General features: G+C 39.2%; 1 protein-coding gene across 2 annotated transcripts in view; it reads left to right on the forward strand.

Annotated features, from left to right (window-relative positions):
- The window catches only part of LOC133544096 (histone demethylase UTY-like), an 84,209-nt gene that overhangs the window by 16,301 nt on the left and 44,796 nt on the right, over positions 1–23,112 (forward strand). For both annotated transcript variants that reach the window (XM_061889143.1, XM_061889144.1), the window contains exons 3-10: positions 10,200–10,308; positions 10,408–10,457; positions 10,557–10,615; positions 17,346–17,466; positions 17,544–17,598; positions 18,210–18,244; positions 18,781–18,874; positions 18,950–19,076. In XM_061889143.1, the coding sequence (XP_061745127.1) occupies positions 10,200–10,308; positions 10,408–10,457; positions 10,557–10,615; positions 17,346–17,466; positions 17,544–17,598; positions 18,210–18,244; positions 18,781–18,874; positions 18,950–19,076 (650 nt within the window). The remainder of the gene's footprint in view (positions 1–10,199; positions 10,309–10,407; positions 10,458–10,556; positions 10,616–17,345; positions 17,467–17,543; positions 17,599–18,209; positions 18,245–18,780; positions 18,875–18,949; positions 19,077–23,112) is intronic.

Genomic DNA, 23,112 nt, shown 5'->3' on the forward strand with positions numbered 1-23,112 from the left:
CACGATAAAGAAGGGAAAAAAACATATATAAGTCGCACTGGAGTATAAGTCGCATTTTTGGGGATAATTTATTTGATAAAATCCAACACCAAGAATAGACATTTGAAAGGCAATTTAAAATAAATAAAGAATAGTGAACAACAGGCTGAATAAGTGTAGGTTATATGAGGCATAAATAAGCAACTGCTATGTTAACCTAACATATTATGGTAAGAGTCATTCAAATAACTATAACATATAGAACATGCTATACCTTTACCAAACTATCTCTCACTCCTAATCAATAAATCCCATGAAATCTTCTTCCTCGATGTCGCTTCTAAACAACTCTGCCAACTCAAAAGGTATGCGCCACTTCCTCTTGTCGTTTTCTGCTGCATATTTTACTACGTCCAGCTTGTAATCTGCAGTACATTATTTCCTTTTCGGTGCCATTTTTGTTCAGCCCTTCTCACTTTTTATAAGTTACCGCCAACGATGAAATGAACCATTGTAACAGCTACGGCAGTAGCGTAAAGCAGTTAGCATTCCATGACCCACAGTGCACTTCTGCCATGACCCTCCCCCGCCAAATTTTTATTGGTTGATGCGTGTGTGACGATTGCTGGCGTGTGTGTGAGACGATTGCTGACATTTTCTTCGTCTCTTCCGCGAATGAGATAAATAATATTATTTGATATTTTACGGTAATGTGTTAATAATTTCACACATAAGTCACTCCGGAGTATATGTCGCACCCCCGGCCATACTATGAAAAAAACTGCGACTTATAGTCCGAAAGATACGGTACTAGAATACCCTTATGAGCATTACATATATCAAAATCAAGTACCTACTGTACTGTTCACTTGTTGAAATACCTTTTTTAGAGCAAATATCTACCCAAAGGACCACTTTGCTTCTGCCAAAAATTGATTTGAAGGGTATTTTCAACAAGTAAACTGCTTGTCCCGTTCCGGGTCGCGGGGGTGCTGGAACCCATCTCAGCTACTTGAAATCAATTTTTGGCAGCAGCAAAGTGGTCGTTTGGGTAGATTCTAGCTTTGTAAGAGGAATTTTCACAAGTAAACGGTACAGTAAGTATTTGATTTTGATATATGTAATGCACATTTGGGTATTTTAGTCAAATATGCAGAGTTAAGATGTGTCCGTATCAAAATATTACCTGAAGTACATTTTTGGCAGCAGAAAAGTGTTTTTTAGGGTGTATTTTAGCTTTGTAAAGTGTATTTCATAGGGGTGTAATGGTACGTGTATTTGTATTGAACTGTTTCGGTACGGGGGTTTCGGTTCGGTTCGAAGGTGTACCGAACGAGTTTCCACATTGACATATTAAGTAGCGTACCGCACGTTGTGTAAACAATGCACAGCGAGGCACAACACACGGCATGCTAGCAGCGACCGAGCTACGATAGACTGACCATACCTCCTCTTTTCACCGGAAATGTCCAGCATTTTAAGTTAGAGTTGCGTGTATTTTCAATGTACGTTCAGGGTTAAGAAGGGGTTAAAAACAAAACAAATTGTGCACGCAGCAGCATTCGTGAGGGAGGGGCAGAGACAGAGAGAGCGAGAGAGTTATGATAAACTCGCATGCGTCGCCAGGCTCTGCTTTTTACCCATAGATTTATCAGATTTTATTTTTTATTCTGCGATGAGGTGGCGACTTGTCCAGGGTGTACCCTGCCTTCCGCCCGATTGTAGCTGAGATAGGCGCCAGCGCCCCCCGCGACCCCGAAAGGGAATAAGCGGTAGAAAATGGATGGATGGATGGATTATCTATATCCGGGGTGTCAAAAGTGTGCCCCGGAAGCCATTTGCGGCCCACAGCTAATGTTTTAAAGGCCCACGGCACATTCTAAAAATACTATTATAATAAACATAAACAAAAGTGAAATAAAAAAGCTTAAAGGCTAAATGTAATTTAGAAAAAAGCTGCAACGTTGACTAATAAAACAAAGCTGTTTTTTTTTCTTTCAAACTGCCATTGCTCAAAACTAAATATTGAATCAAAATCAATGTTATTATGAATTATTGACCTATCCAAGGTTCTGATTACTTCACATCAAATATTCCATTAAGAAAAATATTTTTGGTTGAAGATTTTGCAAATTTGGTAAATAAATAACAAAAAATGTATATTTTGTTGTTTTCTTACTGTACCGAAAATGAACCGAACCGTGACCTCTGAACCGGGGTACGTACCAAACCGAGATTTTTGTGTACCGTTACAACCCCTAATATTTCAACAAGTAAACAGTACAGTAGGTACTTGATTTTGATATAAGGGCATTCTATTAAAATATGGGTGTGTAAATATACGATGTGTAAATATTAAAATGTTACGTTGTATCACTTTTTGTCAGGCAATAACATTTTACATACATCCAAACACTTATTTACTAGGTGCACAAAGAAATAAGAGTTACAATTGTACGTGTCTTCCAAAATAAGAAAGCGCTTTTATCTCATCAACATCGGAGTGACAACAGTCCTTTTTAAATCTCACTAATAACACAGAAAAGGCAAACTGGCATTTTCCGGACACGATAAAGGCTTAAATAATGTCAAACACGTAGCGTTACAATAACCACAAAGATAAAGTGTTTGTCTTACACTTAGTAATCCGCTGTGGACAGACATAGCCAATCAATGCAGTTTTAGCAAGCGTTGCGTGATCCCGCAAAGGAAATACTTTTTTGGCAGGCAGTCACATTTTGGCACAACACCGACGTAAAGCGATAATCGATAAAAAAACAAAAAACAAGCAAACCAATGTTTTAACCTGGTGAAGGCAGGGTCGGTTAAGAATTTAAAAATTCTGCATCTCTGGGATGCGTAGACTTCCGGAAATGCACCTTCTTTCTGATTTCAATGCGTAAAAACACGGAAAAAGTGCCTCAGCCGCAACATTGATTTATAACCGACAGCATCTCATCAGGCATGTGAAATATCTGCAAATAAACAAAATCCGTGTTTTGAAAACATTAATTTTCCGGTCAAAATATCACTTACGCATGTTTTTAATGAAATAGCAATCAACACAATTTGATGAATGTTCGCCTCATCCGCTGGTACTTGCTGTTTCCCTTGCCTAAACTCCAAATTGAGTTACAGGACACAGAGACCATCAGGAGCACCGAAACAAGCTCGCTAGTTAGCTAACCATCTTGGCTAGCTTACTTGTTGTCGCCTTCCTATGCTCCCCGAGCTAAAACATTGACAGCTGTCTACTTTGCTGTCAATCATGTCGGACGATTACAATCCAAACACGTTTAGTTTTGGGCCAGTTGTAGTTTTAGTGAATTTATTAGGAGCCGGAAAGAAAGTATAGTTTTGATGTGACGGATTATAAACAGAAGTCACAAAACCGGAAGTATGTCACCCGAGGGGGCGTGGCATGCATGTTACAGAGATTTAATATTAGTAAATTGTCTACTAACAATTCTGTGGTACATTACATGAAACATGTTAGTGTCAAAACGAGGTTGCTGGATGAGAATAAATCTAAAGGTAAAATATAGTGTATAAATGCACCCAATTGCAAGAAATGTACCGTATTTTTCTGACTATAGAACGCACCGGAATATCAGGCACCCTGCCGATTGAGTAAGTCAATTCAGGTTTATTTTCATACAAGAGGTGCGTCGAATTATAAGGTGCAGTAAAGGGGTCATATTATTATTTATTTAAAACACTTTCTTGTGGTTTACATATCATAATGCTGGTTCTCGAGTCAAAATGTTTCATTGATTATGTTTGACAGACCAAGGGGATGTCGTGGCTCGTGTGGTAGAGCGGACTTGTTTGCAACTTCATTGTTGCAGGTTCGATTCTAGCTTCCGCCATTTTTGTCGCGTTCGTTGTGTCCTTGAGCAAGACACTTCACCCTTTCTTCCTAATGGGTTGTAGTTGGTGCTTTGCATGGCAGCTCCCGCCATCAAAGTGTATGAATGGGTGAATGTGGAAATAGTGTCAAAACGGCTGTGAGTACCTTGAAGGTCGAAACGCGCTATAATGGTATAATCCAGGGGTCAGGAACCTTTTTGTGTAAGAGAGCCATGAAAGCCAAATATTTAAAAATGTATTTCCGGGAGAGCCATTTAATATTTTTTAACACGGAATACAACAAAAAGCGTGCCTTTTTACATCAACATTATTTGAGTATAATTAGTCTCGTATTCTTTTTAATAACATTGTTATTCTGAAGCTGAAAATACTTCTTACCATTAATGCGACTTCTTGAACAGGTACGGTGGGAAATGGATGGATGGATTAAAATGCATGAGAATGTTTTATATTTTGAACGTTATTTTTAACTCCGATTACCAGTGGAAATATTAATTTCTTATCGTGTTAGGCAATGTCAGCTAAGATTAATCTGAGAGCCAGGTGCATCCATCAAAAGTGCCACATCTGGCTCTAGAGCCATGGGTTCCCTACCCTTGGTATAATCCATAATCTTTAAGATACTTTATGACTCTCTCTTCAGGATGTGCCATTGTGTGTACAGGTCTTATTTTCGTGGCTCCTTTTTGACAGCGTCCGTTATCTTTTTGGAACGGTAGTTTTTAGCTCTTCCATAGCGAGTCTACTGACAAATGTTAGAACTGTACGCTACTTTATCTTAGAAATGGCTACAGCAAAGGATGATTGCCCAATAGTAAGAGGACAGATAACCAAGACCCAACCTCCGGGCTGAGGATTTTAGGTTGTCTTGAAGAATTTGGAGGTAATTCTCCTTTTTCATTGTCCCATTTACTCTCTGTAAATCACCAGTTCAATTGGCAGCAAAACAGGCCCAGAGCATAATACTACCACCACCATGCTTGACGGTAGGAATTGGTGTGAGATTAAAGGCCTCACCTTTTCTCCTCAAAATATATTGCTGGGTATTGTGGCCAAACAGCTCCATTTTTGTTTCATCTGACCACAGAACTTTTCTTCAGAAGGTCTTATCTTTGTCCATGTGATCAGCAGCAAACTTTAGACGAGCCTTAAGATGTCGCTTTACAAGCAAGCAAGCACACCAGTGAAGTGAAAACCATTTTAGGTGACTACCTCTTGAAGCTCATTGAGAGAATACCAAGAGTGTGCAAAGCAGTAATCTGAGCAAAGTGTGGGTATTTTGAAGAAACTAGAATCTAAAACATGTTGTCAGTTATTTTGCCTTTTTTTGTTAAGTACAAAACTCCACATGTGTTCATTCATAGTTTTGATGCCTTCAGGGACAATCTATAATGTAAATAGTCATGAAAATAAAGAAAATGCATAAAATGAGAAGGCGTGTCTAAACTTTTGGCCTGCACTGTGTATATATAATAAATAAATCAAATGTGTGTACTCGCAGCACAAGGTAACTCTAGATTGGCTTGTACCCATCCAGGTATTGCCTTCCCCTACACTGTATTAAAGGTCTGCTGTGGTATCTTTTTCGGTCTCATCACAATTAAAGACTTGCTAAGAAATACATCCCCCTTGGCTGACAAAATCCTCAAAATGAAGGTGCTGCAAGCCGTAGGCTAACTACGTAGCTAAAATGCTTGCTCAGTGGTTGTCCACTAACCCAAAGCGATACAGCAAACTAAGACTAAGAGTTTGAACACATTCAAAGTGTTTCTAATCACACAGAGTGATCTTTAAAGGGGAACATTATCACCAAACCTATGCAAGCGTCAATATATACCTTTATGTTGCAGAAAAAAGACCATGTATTTTTTTAACCGATTTCCGAACTCTAAATGGGTGAATTTTGGCAAATTAAACGCATTTCTGTTTACCGGTCTTTTAGCGATGACGTCAGAACGTGACGTCACCGAGGTAACACACCCGCCATTTTCATTTTCACATTACAAACACCGGGTCTCAGCTCTGTTATTTTCCGTTTTTTCGACTATTTTTTGGAACCTTGGAGATATCATGCCTCGTCGGTGTGTTGTCGGAGGGTGTAACAACACTAACAGGGAGGGATTCAAGTTGCACCACTGGCAAGAAATCTTCCGCCAGACCCCCATTGAATTTGCCAGAGCGTCTGCACATTTTACCGGCGATGCTAAGACAGACATGGCACAGAGATGTATGGATAACCTGCAGATGCATTTGCAACGATTAAGTCAACGAAATCACAAAGGTGAGTTTTGTTGATGTTGTTGACTTATGTGCTAATCAGACATATTTGGTCACGGCATGACTACCAGCTAATCGATGCTAACATGCTACGCTAATCGATGCTAACATGCTATTTACGCTAGCTGTAGGTAAATTTAAAACTAAATACCCACATTTAATGCAAAACAAACACTTACCAATCGACTGATTTAAGTTGCTCCAGTGTCACAAGATGCGAAAGTCCTGATCGTTTGGTCCGCACATTTTACCGGCGATGCTAATAAGGCGGCCATGCTATGGGCCACTTCATTAGGTACACCCACTCTATGGCCGAATAGCGTCAATAGCTATTCGCTCAATAGCTTCAATTTCTTCTTCAATTTCGTTTTCGCTATCTGCCTCCATACTCCGACCATCTGTTTCAATACATGCGTAATCTGTTGAACCGCTTAAACCGCTGAAATCCGAGTCTGAATTCGAGCTAATGTCGCTATATCTTGCTGTGGTAACCGCCATGTTGTTTGTATTGGCAGCACTGTATGACGTCACAGGGAAATGGACAGTCGCATCGCAAATAGCGAAAAGCAAGAACTTTAAAGCTTTTTTTAGGGTTATTCCGGGAGGTGCAAAATTTTCAAAAAAACTTCGAAAAATAAAACAAACCACTGGGAACTGATTTTTATTGTTTTTAACCCTTTTGAAATTGTGATAATGTTCCCCTTTAAGACAGGCTGACACAGCTCTTTTTTGGCGGGAGGGGCGACAATTGTGGAAATTAATTAGAAGTGTCACTAGCCTTGAAACGCTTGGAACTGGTGTACAGAATATAAACAGGTTGTGACCATGGGGCCCTTCCTCTTCAAAATGGCCGTGCCTGCGGTTACAGGAAGTGATGTCATCAAAATTTCAGCCTCGATAGGGCTTCCGTCAGCACACAAAATGAATGAATGAATTAATAAATAAATAAAACTTCTGTTTGTCAAGACATGGCCCGCACACAAAGGCATATTTGCAAGATGTAAATGTTTGTAAACCAAAAAGAAGGCAAATCGAGGCTTTTGTGAATCGGGATTCCACTTTATTTCTCGTATCTTTTAACATTGTAATAGTGTTAATAGCTCTTGTTTTCATAGATAGATAGTAGGGCTGGGCGATATTGGCTTTTAATAATATCGCTGTATTTTTATGCCATATTGCGATATATGATATATATTTCGATATTCTGCCTTAGCCTTAAATGAACACTTGATGCATATAATCACAGCAGTATGAGGATTCTATGTGTCTACATTAAAACATTCTTCATACTGCATTAATATATGCTACTTTTAAACTTTCATGCAGAGAGGGAAATCACAACTAAGTTAATTGACCAAAACTCTATTTATTAAATACTCTTCATTCTGTCGCGGGTGACTTTTTAAATGAAAGAACAAAATAGTAGTGCTGCTACCTTTTTTAGCAACACTTCTGCTGCATACCATGCATATTGCTGTTGTCTGCTGAATATCTTTCCGCTTGAAGCCAAACCACCACCAGATGATGGACCCCCCTGCTGTTTTTTTTGGGCATTAATTGTTCTTCCTCCATTCGTGATCAGTTTCGCACCTTCTCTCTCGTAATGTCACTCTCTCCGCTTGCACAACCAGCCTCAGCTAACGTTAGCCATGCTGCTACCTCTCTGCTCGGCGAGGGCGTATGACGCTACACACAGTATGTGACGTATGTAAGAAGGTGGGCTTGTTTTACGTCTCTGTGAGAAGGAGAGACGAGAAGGAGTGAGAAACACCTGTAGTGTAATGCCCGCAGCTAAAAGCAACTGTGTGAGAACCTATACTCAAATATTACCATATAGTAATTTCCTATATCACACAGAATCAAACCCATGATATATCGTTTATATCGATGTATCGCCCAGCCCTAATAGATAGATAGATAGATAGTACTTTATTGATTCCTTCAGGAGAGTTTCTTGTTAATGTTAGCATTTAAACGAGCTAGCAGGTTATCTTAAGTCGGTCCATGATTTTATCAACGCGTCATCCAGGGCTGGGCAGTATATCGATATACTCGATATATCGCGGGTTTGTCTCTGTGCGATATAGAAAATGACTATATGGTGATATTGGAGTATACATTCTCACGCAGTTGCTTTTAGTTGCTGGCATTACACTACAGGCTCTTCTCACTCTTTCTTGTCTCTCCTTCTCACAGACAGCAAGCGCACCTTCTTACATACGTCACATACGTATACGCCCCCGTGGAGTAGAGAGGTAGCAGCATGGTTAACGTTAGCTGTGGTGCGAGTGGTAATGCGAGAGAAAGAAGGTGCAAATCTGTTAACTAATGAAGAAACATTTAATGCCCAAGAAAAACAGCGGGCGGTCCATGGTCTGGTGGCGGTTTGGCTTCAAGTGAGAATATGTCGAACAGACAACCGAAATTTGTCAAAGGTGGGGAACAAGCGTTACTACAAAAAGTAGCATTAATGCTAATATGTAGCATCATTTGAAAAGTCACCTGCTAGAGAATGAAGAGTGCTTACTCTGCATGTCAACATATCCGTTCTGTGCCACACCATCAAAATGCCGAGTCAACCATTTCCACATCAACACCGTATGAAAGAAATAGTCAACAACAAAAGAAGATAATGTCCGCAGTAACCTACCACACAGCAAAGGACAAACACTATTTGATTTCCTATTATGCAGCTCATTTTTATGTGACACTTATTGAAATATCTTGTGTGACATCATGCACAAAAGTGCACTGTATTTGTTTTAAACTATTGTAGTGGCGTTCCGTACAAAAAGTGCACTTTAATTGAGTGTTGTTTTGATGTCATCTTAGTGACATCATGCACAAAAGTGCACTCATAGCTTGTTTTAAAATGTCTCTGACAATCTTGCACTTTCTGTTTTGGAAATGACATGAATGTTTGTGCCACTGCTTAATAACTGTTTAATAAATACACTTTTGGTCAATTGACTTAGTTGTGATTTCCCTCTCTGCATGAAAGTTTAAAAGTAGCATATATTAATGCAGTATGAAGAAGAATGTTTTAATGTAGACACATAATCATCATACTGCTGTGATTATATGCATCAAGTGTTCATTCAAGGCTAAGGCATAATATCGAGATATATATCGTGTATCGCGATATGGCCTAAAAATATCGATATTAAAAAAAGGCCATATCGCCCAGCCCTAGCGTGATCATCACTCACGGTTTTTCAATCATTTTGATTTAAAACGGTAAAACTAACAGTCACTTTTACAGGGGTTGATATTCTTACTGTTTAAGTGCACGTAGTTGAAAATGAAACCGATGCAAAGAGCGAGCGTTCTTGCAGCGTATTACGACGCATGCACACGGCGATTAATAAGGCTGGCTAAGTTATGGAGTTCATTATCATTAGTTGTTCAATAAAGATGTACCTATCGAATTGGGCCCAAATTTATTTCACCTTGCCAACATGGCTGCTTCAAACCTTTTTGATTGTACTGGATGTTTGGGGGAAATTATTATCCGGGAATATATATTCATGTGTCATGACTCACGGGGCAAAACAGTTCAACTTCAGCTTGACTTTATATTTCCAGTTAGCTTTTGTCCCCGTTGTCGTCTTTTTCCAGACACTTTTTTTTTTTTTAACCACCACCTGAGCTGTATTCATGTGCTGTTGTTTATTGAGAATGTCATAGTCAGTTCCATATCATACATGTAGTACATAATATACGTACATATCTCCAGAGAACAGTATTGTGCTCAATGGCAATATTATTTCATACAAACAGAAAAGTAAATTAAGAAATTGACCCTGGTGTGTGAATGTGAGTGTGAATGTTGTCTGTCTATCCGTGTTGGCCCTGTGATGGGGTGGCCACTTGTCCTGGGTGTACTCCGCCTTCCGCCCGATTGTAGCTGAGATATGCACCAGCGACCCCAAAGGGAATAAGCGGTAGAAAATGGATGGATGGATGAAAATTAGTTCAAACATATGGGAAGAAATATAAACCTTTTGAAGCCCCTCTCCCCTTTCTACATAAATGACGAGCGTGAACTGTTTATTTGTTTTTTGACTCCTCAGGCTGTCCGCTGCTACGATTCGCTCATCCTCAAGGCGGAGGGGAAAGTTGAGCCTGAGGTGTTCTGCCAGTTAGGCCACTTCAACCTCCTCTTAGAGGATTACCCAAAAGGTGAGTCCCTTACCCTACTTAACCACCCTGAAGTTGTGGTGGTTTCCTTACATGTCCTTTGCTTCATCTAACCCCCATTCTGTGCTCTTCCAATGACAGCATTATCGGCATACCAGAGGTACTACAGTTTACAGCCAGACTACTGGAAGGTGAGCCAGCACAACCACACTCCATAATAAAAGTCATGTTGTAGACAGATCAGTTTTTCTTTGTATTGAGCTTCATGCAAGTATTTTCATCCCACTCAGAATGCTGCCTTTCTGTATGGTTTGGGAATGGTCTACTTCCACTACAACGCCTTTCAGTGGTGAGTAGTGGGACATGTGCTGATTTAAACAGAACCGCCTATGAATTTAAGCAAGTTAAGATAATTTTGTATAGATCTTTGCAGCCTCACATCCCTTATTTTGTTGGAGCTTTTCCCAGAGTTTGTTCCCTCTTGAATACCAGGAATTATTATTGGGAAATGTGTTTTTTTTTTTTCTTTAAAAGCTGACAGATACAGTGTCTCAAAAGCAAGACTGATAACTTTTATTTACAGAATATCTACTGTTTTTTAAATTTAGAGTTAATTGGACTTGTGGCCTGGTTTGAAGAAGAATAGAATGGACTTTATTGTCATTATATTTGCATATAACGAGATTAGAGACTCCAATTTAAGGTGCGGTAGTGGGAACAAATATGGGGTAAAATAAATAACATAAGAGGTAATAAATTTAAAAAAATAACAATTGAGATAAATAGACTACTATCCAATAAAAATAATAAGCAATCCTGTACAATATACAAAACACTATAGAAATACAAAATACTGTACAATATACAGAACAAGACTAGAGTACCGAAGTCATGAATAACAATCAGTGTCGGACGTATTGCACAAGAAAGGTAGTATTGCACAGTAGGGTATTAGGGCAGGATATTGTATGGGGTGAATTATTATTATTATAAGTTAGAGTTCAACATGGTGACAGCTCTGAGAAAGAAGCTGTCTCTGAGCCTGTTTGTTCTGGCTCTGATGCACCTGTAGCGCCTGCCTGGTGGTAGCAGGTGGAATAGGTGGAAGTCAGGGTGTGTGTTGTCTTTGGTGATGTTTTTTCCTTTCTTGAGGCAACGGGGACAGACGATGATTTTGTTCAGCTTCTTAAGCAGCAGCTGTCTTTGTTGGTTTTCAAAACAGCGTCATAGCGATGCTGCCGTTTCAGGCTGCTGATAAAGTTTGATGTGCTGAAGCAAAATGTTTTTCCTCTCTGGTGGAATGTTTGCAGAGCGTTTGATTTGCTCACCCCTACCCACCTACAGCACAGGGGTTAGGTCTGCACGATTAATCGACATTGAGGTTTTATTAGTGCGATGATGTAACCGCGAGAGCTGGAGTTTTTTTTTCTTTCTCTGCCATCACCGGCATTCAAGTGACAGACATGGTCGCTAATCCGAACTGTTGAGCCGAACTATGGTTTCTTAGTTTCTTGCTTCCGACAGGGAGAAAGACATCGTACTCTGTGCATTGCTTTCAGCACCAGAGCGCATTAAACAGTAGAATTAACTGAACGCAGTGAGCCGTCTTTTCAGTCATCCACCATCTTTGTCTCGTGGGAGGGCAGAATGGTGCCAGGTTTACACACACACACACACACACACACACACACACACACACACACACACACACACACACACGCACACACACACACACACACAGGAAGTAACAGCAGTCTGCTCATCTGCAGCTTGCTGTGAAGTAACACAATTTGGGAGCAAAAAAATCTGTTTACAAAGCCAACTGTCCTGTTGTGGGAATAATTAATCTTCAGATCAGATGGCAGGGTTTCCCTTACATTTATTTAATTGTGGCGGACCGTCACAGCAAGATAAATGCAGCCAAACCTTCAAAATAAGTGTTGTCGTTTTTTTGTTTTTTTTCATATGAAAACGAATATAAGTATTATATTGTATGACTGTATGTACCGTAAATTAACTGCTACTTTGATTCCCGCGGCTAATATGTGGAATTTTTTTCCGCTAATTGCCATGATTTGTGTTCTGTATATTTCATTAAACCCAAGCAGAGGACTGAAATGATTAATTTTGGTTTGGTGCCATCTTTTAGTGCTGCAAGTTTAAAGTGTTCTTCCTGTTTAAAACCGTCCATAGCGTTTATGCTTGAAAGGATTCTTTATTCATCCCTCTAAGTAACGTTTCACAATATAACTAAATCAATTCATACTTACTAAACCGTCCCATGTGTGATGTCTATTAATGTGTTTTCATGAATATTTGTATGCGCAATGGCAATGTAATGAAGCTAGCGTCATTAACATTAACTAATATGCTAACACGTTTATTATTAACTTACAATGACATTATTTTTGTATTGTTTCAGTTTCACAAATTCTTCAGTAAATTCACCAAACTTTATTATGGCGTTAAGTCTGTTTAGCAGGTTGGAGACCTAGCTTCCGTAGCTAGTGGATTCATGACAGTGTTTGATCAGCTGTTTTTTAAATAAACACTTACAAAATATTTGTGTAAATATCTAATTTCACATCGTATATATCTGCGTCCGGTCCGGTTTGTATATGCAAACGTATATTTTTCCCTCGAAATTTAGTGGTTGCGGCTTATGTTTCAGCGTGGTTTATAGTCCAGAAAATACGGTACTGTATATGGTCTATTAATTACGTACTGTTGGAAATTATTGTAACTCAATACTGTTATAATTATTTTTTTTTACAAACCCCGTTTCCATATGAGTTGGGAAATTATGTTGGATGAAAATATATGGCCGGAAACCAACATTGAATGACCGTGACCTTCGATCCCTCAGACGGCACTGTATCAAAAACCGACATCAATCACTAATGGATATCACCACATGGGCTCAGGAACACTTCAGAAAACCACTGTCACTAAATACTAGGGGTGTGGGGGAAAAAATCAATTCGAATACGAATCGTGATTCTCACGTTGTGCGATTCTGTATCGATTCTCTCTTTTTTTTTTTTTAATCGATTTTTTTTTAATTTTATTTTTTTTTTTTTATCAATCCAACAAAACAATACACAGCAATACCATAACAATGCAATCCAATTCTAAAACCAAACCTGACCCAGCAAGACTCAGAAATGCAATAAACAGAGCAATTGAAAGGTGATACAAACACGACACATAACAAACCAAAAGTAGTGAAACAAAAATGAATATTATCAACAACGGTATCAATATTAGTTATAATTTCAGCATAGCAGTGATTAAAAATCCCTCATTGACATTATCATTAGACATTTATAAAACTTTAAAAAACCGAACAATTGTGTCACAGTGGCTTACACTTGCATTGCATCTCATAAGCTTGACAACACACTGTGTCCAATGTTTGCACAAAGATAAAATAAGTCGTATGTTTGTTTCGTTTAATAGTTAAAACTAATTTACATTATTGCAATCAGTTGATAAAACATTGTCCTTTACAATTACAAAAGCTTTTTAAAAAAAATCTTCTACTCTGCTAGCATGTCACCAGACTGGGGTAGATCCTCCTGAAATCTTATGTATTGAATGAATACAGAATCGTTTTGAATCGGAAAAATATAATTTTTGAATCGAGAATCGCGTTGAATCGAAAAAATCGATATATTATCGAATCGCGACCCCAAGAATCGATATTGAATGGAATCGTGGGACACCCAAAGATTCACAGCCCTACTAAATACAGTTTGTCTCTTCATCTGTAAGTGCATGTTAAAGCTCTACTATGCAAAGCGAAAGCCATTTATCAACAACATCCAGAAACGCTGCCGCCTTCTCTGGGCCTGAGATCATCTAAGATGGACTGATGCAAAGTGGAAAAGTCTTCTGTGGTCTGACGAGTCCACATTTCAAATTGTTTTTGGAAATATTCGACATCGTGTCATCCGGACCAAAGGGGAAGCGATCCATCCAGACTGTTATAGACGCAAAGTTCAAAAGCCAGCATCTGTGATGGTACGGGGGGTGCATTAGTGCCTAAAACATGGGTAACTGACACATCTGTGAAGGCACCATTAATGCTGAAAGGTACATACAGGTTTTGGAACAACATATGCTGCCATCTAAGCGCCGTCCTTTTCATGGACGCCCTTGCTTATTTCAGCAAGACAATGCCAAGCCACATTCAGCACGTGTTACAACAGCGTGGCTTCGTAAAAAAAGAGTGCGGGTACTTTCCGTGCCAGCCTGCAGTCCAGACCTGTCTCCCATGGAAAATGTGTGGCGCATTATGAAGCGTAAAATACGACAGCGGAGACCCCGGACTGTTGAACGACTGAAGTTCTACATAAAACAAGAATGGGGAAGAATTCCACTTTCAAAACTTCAACAATTAGTTTCCTCAGTTCCCAAACGTTTATTGAGTGTTGTTAAAAGAAAAGGTGATGTTACACAGTGGTGAACATGCCCTTTCCCAACTACTTTGGCATGTGTGACAGCCATGAAATTCTAAGTTAATTATTATTTGCAAAAAAAAAAAGAAGTTTATGAGTTTAAACTTCAAATATCTTGTCTTTGTAGTGCATTCAATTGAATATGGGTTGAAAATGATTTGCAAATCATTGCATTCTATTTACCATTTCCATCTGCAGTCCCTGGCTACCTAAATTAAAGGGATACAAAAATCATGCAATAAAATTATGACAATAAAATCATACCATAGAGTGTAATCAAATTAAAAAAAGTCATCAAGTGCCCTTTCATGGACAATACATGCTCTTGTTCACATCCGTCATCATTTGTAAAAACAACTATGATTTTAACACAGACACCTCACAATTAACAACAAAAATGCTTTCATGGATAAATAAAATACACATTAAGTTGATCTGTCAAACATTAGTGCCCACCTTAGTGACCGTGTGAGCAGCTTTGGTTGAATGAAGAGTAATCTGTTGGACTTTTCAAGTTTGTTGTGAGGTTGTTCCTTTCCTTTATGGCTTTATATGAAAATGCTGATTGTGCAAAATATATTTTACATCTGGGTACACTACACTGCCCTCCTGGTCGAGGCTCATGTGTTTCTAGTTGTCGCAGCAGATGCATACTTGCCAACCCTCACAGATTTTCCAGGAGACTCCCGAAATTCAGCGCCTCTCCCGAAAATGTCCCGGGACAAATTTCGTCCCGAAATTCAGTCGGAGCTGGAGGCCACGCCCCCTCCAGCTCCATGCGGACCTGAGTGAGGACAGCGTGTTTTCACGTCCGCTTTCCCACAATATAAACAGTGTGTCTGCACAATGACGTTATAACTGTAGAATGATCGAGGGCGAGTTTTTGGTTTCTTAGGTGGGTTTATTGTTAGGCAGTTTCATTAACGTTCTCTCAGCGCGGTAACAACACAAAACAACGGCAGTCACGTTTTTGTCTACCGTAAAGCAGTTCGTCTGCCGTAAACAGCAATGTTGTGACATTCTTAAACAGGACAATACTGCCATCTACTGTACATGCACCACAGCACCTCCAGGCAACTTCAACCCTTTACTAATATCCTCCTCCATTCACATCCCATCTCCCCGGATCGTAAATAACCTAATGTAAATAATCAAATGTATTTCTAATGTATATACTTGTTCTTATGCTATCTGAACTCACTATGTTTTCTGCTCGCTGTACATATCCTACTAAATAAGACCTACACTGTTTCAATGTCCACATTTCTCTGTTGATGCAATTGTTGATGACTGAAGTACTGATATCAACCAAAGCTCCTCATCCCACCCCCCGGATTGTAAATAATGTAAATAATTCAATGTATATACTATGATAATTAACTTATGTGATGACTGTATTATGCTGATAGTATATATTTGTACTATGAATTGATCAACGTGGGCCCCGAATTAGTTGAAAAACTTATTGGGGTGTTACCATTTAGTGGTCAATTGTACGGAATATGTACTGTACTGTGCAATCTACTAATAAAAGTTTCAATCAATCAATTAATCATGCATATGTGACATCATCTACTGCTTTTAGAGAGTGCAGTTCACAACTGCGCACACAACAGCTGTAAATATGTTCCTCCCCTCTTAACCACGCCCCCAACCACCCCCCACCACCTCCCGAAATTCTGAGGTCTCAAGGTTGGCAAGTATGCAGCAGATGTAAACTGGACAAAGTGCTTAAGTGGCGCTGGTGCCGTGTTATTTTAATGGCCCATTATGTTTGTGTGTGTATGTTTTCTTCTCTTCTTCTGTTATTTTTTTGTTTTGTTTTGTACAGCGCTTTGTTTGCCACTTACCAGTGTATACAAAGTGTTCTATGAATAAAATTTGATTTGAATTATTTGTTGCCATCGCGGCATTGTCGCTTGTTTGTGTTGATGGGCTTGAGAAGCCCATTCGTTTTGAAGCTGAATTATTACCAGAACGGAATACTTGGCATTGATATAATATGGTTTCCTCTTAATTTTTTATTTTAATCTTTGCGAAACCTCTCACTTGCATGTCGCTAGTCGCAAGGCTCTCTGTCTTTACTCTTTGTGTGTGTAAGCTAGCCGTCTCGCTCTCAGCCCTCTGAGACAAAGATTGTGAATGACTGAAAAGAGGGATCTCTGCGTTTAAGGATCATGTGCTGAATGCAATGTACTCGCACTGCTATGATCAAACTGCTTCACTAGGTTAGCTACACTCTGTCATTTTTTATTTCTTTATTTAATTCAATGGATATCCTCCACTTCTCAGCACTCACTTTCTTCCTTTTCATTGTTAGAAAAACAAAGGTATGTCAATCTAGCTACATATAAGGCAAGGCTAGCGAGGAAGACAAACAGAGGTTTTGGTTGGATCTTACAGGATTCACTGAGACATTTGCTACACTAACTCATGGCATGGATGTTTGCACTTTAATTTTGTTTGCAACTCAAGAGCTGTCATTGTCAGCTTTACCTCAAAACACTCTTGAGTTGGGCCCCCTAAGTTGAGGTACCACTGCAGTTGACAGTTCCACTATGGACAAAATTGTCAAAGCAAATCGTAGTCAATTTATTGTTTCTTTCTTCCCTCCACCAGGGCGATCAAAGCATTCCAGGAAGTGTTGTATATTGACCCGGGATTCTCCCGCGCCAAGGAGATCCACCTTCGCCTGGGTCTCATGTTCAAGGTCAACACAGACTATGAGTCAAGTCTAAAGGTAGGCACGCTCCTAACAATCATGAAATGAAACCAAGGATGCCTTTCCTAATTTCTGCCGTCTATGTTCCCTCGCAGCATTTTCAGCTAGCTTTGATTGACTCCAATCCCTGCACTTTGTCCAAAGCTGAAAGTAAGTTCCAATTTTCTACTCAGACTTTCTGGAAATGTTCAGATTTAATTTTCTGTAAACACAACGGCGCCAATTTGACCTTCAAAAAAGATAATAAAACAATGTATAATTAGTCACTTTTAGCTGTCAAACACATATACAGCAAGGTTGTTTTCCCTGGCCTGGGAGCAAACCATGGCTGGTTAGGATATAAAAAAAACAAAGATGCTTCATCTCGCCCACCTGCTGTGTTACCTTGGAGACAACAATATCCATTTTAGCCCAGCCTCTCACTGTTTGCCTTCGCCCCCTCATGTGTCTCAGACACGCACACGGCAAGGGCAGCCCCTGTCTTTCTTCCCCTCTCTCTCTCTTCGTCCTCGCTCTATCTGTTGAGAGTCACTCAGGCAGCTTAGATCATCACTGCGGCGCTCCACACGCTGGAAGGTGCTGCCGGGTGCACCGCCACCAGACTTCTCCGTAAGCCGACATAGGGCTTCTGTTCGTTGAGAATGCAACAACACTGACCAAAGTGTGCAAAAGACGAGGAGGAGGAAAAAGACGACTACGTCTTTTTAGTGTTTTTCAATGTCAAATAACCTCTAACCTGGTTGTTTTCTTTCCTCCTGCAGTTCAGTTCCACATTGCTCATTTATATGAGATTCAGGTGAGTGCGTGTTGTTTTCTATTGTCCTGTGCTATCGTCACGCATTCAATGGTTTTTGCAGTGCTTCATTAACGCAAGTGAAGAGCTGCCAAATTTTTATGCAGCATTGCTAATTTACTACAGCTTTTATATTGTAATGCTGTCAAGTCCCAGGGAAAGCCCTATTTTCTGTTCTTTGAGTCAAGTGCTGACAAATGAAAGCAGGGAGCGTGGTGTGTGAGTGGGTGGCAAATGCGGGAGGGGATAGGAGATTATTCCGAGCCGATCGACGGGGTTGCCAAGGAAACAAGAAATTCTGGCTCTCCCTCTTTTGTATGCTGATGGTCTCTCTCTCTCTCAGTAGAGGTAATGTCGCTTACATTTGAAGGCAGCACAGCTTCTCCACTAATGTGCTGTGTCAGAACACGTGTCTGCTGAGAACTGTTGGCTTTATGTTGTATGCAGGATGAATAATGGCAACGTAGATTGAGTTGTTGATCATGTTGAACAAGGTAAAAATGGCAAAGACAGATGTCCACTTTCTGTACTTCTTCCAGAAGAGATACCGGGCTGCCAAGGAGGCTTATGAAAGCCTTCTGCAGACAGAGGATCTTCCTGCACAGGTGAAGGCCACTACCCTACAGCAGCTTGGTAAGACACTTGTCAACATTCAACACTTGTCTGCACAGTTGACCGACTTTCAGCGGTTACCCTTTGTCTCCAAAGGCTGGATGCATCATATGGTGGAGCATCTTGGGGATAAATCCAACAGGGACAGCTATGCCATCCAGTGTCTGCAAAAATCTCTGGAGGCGGACCCCAACTCTGGACAGTCATGGTACTTCCTGGGCAGGTACGATGCTCTATCTATGTCATGCTTGCCATGTTTCATGTTGTTGCTCATTAAGTCCTTGTCAGCACTTCATGTCAAAAAGGTCCAGACACTTGGTTTTCTCCCCACAATCCACAAACAAAGACTACATTGCTTGTGGATGGTTGTTTGTATAAACTAGAACAAGTGAAACTCTAAACATTTGAATATCTTGTAAAAGTCCACTTATTTCAGTAATATTTTTCCACATATTAGCCGCACAGGACTATGAGCCGCAGGGTTCAAAATGTAGGAAAAAAGTAGCGGCTTTTAGTCTGGAATTTACGGTAATGTGATATCAACTTGAAATACGTCAAGCTTTAATTTGTCATAATTTTTTTTATCCTGGTTTACAGTTTTTGAAAACCCAAATTCTTTTGACATTTTTAATTCTAGGTTTTCAAAAGCAGGAAGCCATAATCATCAAAATTATATCAAAATAAGTATTGATATATCTTGAGTTGCATTTATTAGTTTCACCTTGTAAATGTAATCGCTGGTTAAACAAACTTTTGAGTTACACCTGTATGTTTGTTGAGACCAGAATGCACGTAACTTCTCGCTCATCATCTTCAATGGTATAAGTGGTAGGAAATCAATTCATTCATGTTGACAATTTCTGTAGCAGCTTATCTGTTCACTTCTGTTCATTTGTATATTTGGTTTTGATATAGTGTTTGAAAAATCAACTTGGGGTGTTGTGATCTGATAAGATCTCTGTTCAATATCAGCAAAGAAACAAGTATTGAATTTATATAAGCTTGCGTCTTTAACCTCCGTTATTAGATTCGATACAAGCCATCCATTCATCCTTATGCAAAAGTAGACAGCCAGTTAACATTTTATTGTCCTAAATGAGCACAAAAGGTTGGTCTTTTCTTGTAATTTAGTCAAGTCATTTACAAGACGTAAACATGGTATGTTATAGGCCAGTGGTTCTCAAATGGGGGTATGCGTACCCCTGGGGGTACTTGAAGGTATGCCAAGGGGTACGTGAGATTTTTTTTAAATATTCTAAAAATAGCAACGATTTAAAAAATCATTTATAAATATATTTATTGAATAATATTTCAAAAAAATATGAATGTAAGTTCAAAAATTGTGAAAAGAAATGCAACAATGCAATATTCAGTGTTGACAGCTAGATTTTTTTGTGGACATGTTCCATAAATATTGATGTTAAAGATTTATTTTTTTGTGGAGAAATGTTTAGAATTAAGTTCATGAATCCAGATGGATCTCTATTACAATCCCCAAAGAGGACACTTTAAGTTGATTATTACTTCTATGTGTAGAAATCTTTATTTATAATTGAATCACTTGTTTATTTTTCAACAAGTTTTCAGTTATTTTTGTATCTTCTTTTCCAAATAGTTCAAGAAAGACCACTACAAATGAGCAATATTTTGCACCGTAATACAATTTAAGAAACCAGAAACTGATGACATACTGCTGTATTTTACTTCTTTATCTCTTTTTTTCAACCAAAAATGCTTTGCTCTGATTAGGAGGTACTTGATTAAAAAAAAATGTTCACAGGGGGTACATCACTGAAAAAAGGTGGAGAACCACTGTTTTAGGCTACTAGGACCCAACAGCTACACAACAGTTAAGCACACAATAGCACACAAGCTACACATATGCATAAGTGTCCTTAATTGAACAAAATTTGCAGTCTAAAGCAAATTTTTTGAATATGAACAAGATTCAAATAATTATAGTTAGATATTACATACAGCTCCTCTTTTGTTAGCGCAGTCGTACAGGACGTAACACAGCAACTTTATTGTAAAGGCTGTAAGAGTGCACGCTTGTTTTTTTCCGGCAATACTGCATGCAGGGAATTTGTCAACAAAAGCACCCCTCGAGTTCCACATTAGCATTCATCTTACAAGACTGTTACAAATATCATCAATAGAAATAACTGTTTCACTCAGATGGTTATGTTCCATGATCATAATGTAGTGTGGTTCACTTCAAGCACTTGAAAGACCTGCTTGAAACTGGCAAGTGGGAGTATAAATCTTGGCAGACTAAAGTTGCAATTGCTTCTTTTACTGTAATACTGGTACTGCTGCTAATTATCTCACTTTTTTTTTTTTTTTGGCCCTGGACGGCTTGTTGTTGGAAGCTGACGTTTGTTGCTGTACACACATTAGACTAAAGTTGCACACATTAAACTAAAGTTGCAATTGCTTCTATTACTGTAATACTGGTATCGCTGCTAGTTGTCTCACTTTTTTTTTGGCCCTGGATGGTTTGTTGTTGGAACTGGAAGTTTGTTGCTGCACACACTTTAGGTGTCGGGGGAGATAATATATATTGGGCCTTGGGAATTGACATTGCAAAATGTTAAATACGGCATATTAACCAAATCTATTATTTTACCAGACCATAGTCATTAGCAACGTTCCCTCTAAGGTACGCGCCTTTGCAATTGCACGCTGCTCCCGCGTTCTCTGCGCACTGCAAATCTAGGCCGCACACAAAATCGAATAAAAAGATAAGCGCATAACAGTGTGCACGTCTGCCGTCGCTCACATGTGCGCCACTGAATGCGCAAGGAGTTTTGGCGTTTGCTCACACATGAAAAATTGGAGGGAAAATTGCTCATCAGTTTGACTTTATGGGCTATTGGGGCCACTAGATGCCCCCAAAAATACCATTACCACTCCACTTAACTAAAGACAACATACGACCATTCCAGACGGTTAATAAGAAATACATTAGTGTTTGTTTTTGCCTACCATTTTTTTCTGTTTGAGTAATTTCACTTGATCAAACATTTTCTAAAATCCCCTAACATAATAAAGTGAAGTGAAGTGAATTATATTTATATAGCGCTTTTTCTCTAGTGACTCCAAGCGCTTTACATAGTGAAACCCAATATCTAAGTTACATTCAAACCAGTGTGGGTGGCACTGGGAGCAGGTGGGTAAAGTGTCTTGCCCAAGGACACAACAGCAGTGACTAAGAGGGCGGAAGTGGGAATCGAACCTGCAACCCTCACGTTGCTGGCACGGCCGCTTTACCAACCGAGCTAAACCGTACTGTTGTACCTATACTTCTGAGTGTAATTTAACATCTTTCATTGGAATGGATTGCAATTAATCGGTGCTTGCTCTCTCCCAAAACCGCACACTTTTTACATGTAACATGCCTTTCTCGCGGCTGTGTTGGATCCATTATGGATTGGACTTTCACAGTATCATGTTAGACCCGCTCGACATCCATTGCTTTCGTCCTCTCCAAGGTTCTCATAGTCATCATCGTCACCGACGTCCCACTGGGTGTGAGTTTTCCGTGTGGTTTGTGCAGCCCTTTGAGACACTAGTGATTTAGGGCTATATAAGTAAACATTGATTGATTGATTGATTGATTTTAAAAAGAAAAACTAACTTTTAGATAAGAAATATTGTGTGAAAACAATACAATGGAATGTACTACCAACAACTACATTAGTTTTATGAAGTAATGTATAGCGGACTTCTGCGGTATCTCCTCTCAGCTGCTTTTCCGTCAAACACACTATCAATAACTTTTCCATATTTTCATGGATAAATGTATGCCGTTTGGATATTATCTTAACATTTTTGGCTGCATCAGTAAGGTGCAGCCGAGCAGTGTTGTCTAAGTTATAATGCCTTTATTTCTTTCACAGAAAAGAGCAATTCGAATCATTTTTAAAGTAGAATATAGAGACCACACAAATCCACTCTTCATTAGGTCAGGATTACTAAAACTAAAAGACATTGTAAAATTAAATACACTATTAATGATGTTCAAAGCGAGAAATAAAGTTCTTCCGAAGGACATACAAAAGTTATTTGTGTTCACATCTGAAGATGAGAACCACAGGAGGCCGTATGACTTTGAACATCGACCAAATTTGAAACAAATGTGCTTGTCTGTTGTTGGTGTGAAAGCATGGAATTCTCTAAACAAAGACTTAAAAAGCTGTAAGAATATCTTTGTATTTAAAAAGCGTTATAAAAAGAGAAAACTGGAATTATATCAA

The sequence above is a fragment of the Nerophis ophidion genome, linkage group LG27 (assembly GCF_033978795.1).
Source record: "Nerophis ophidion isolate RoL-2023_Sa linkage group LG27, RoL_Noph_v1.0, whole genome shotgun sequence".
NCBI lineage: Eukaryota > Metazoa > Chordata > Actinopteri > Syngnathiformes > Syngnathidae > Nerophis > Nerophis ophidion.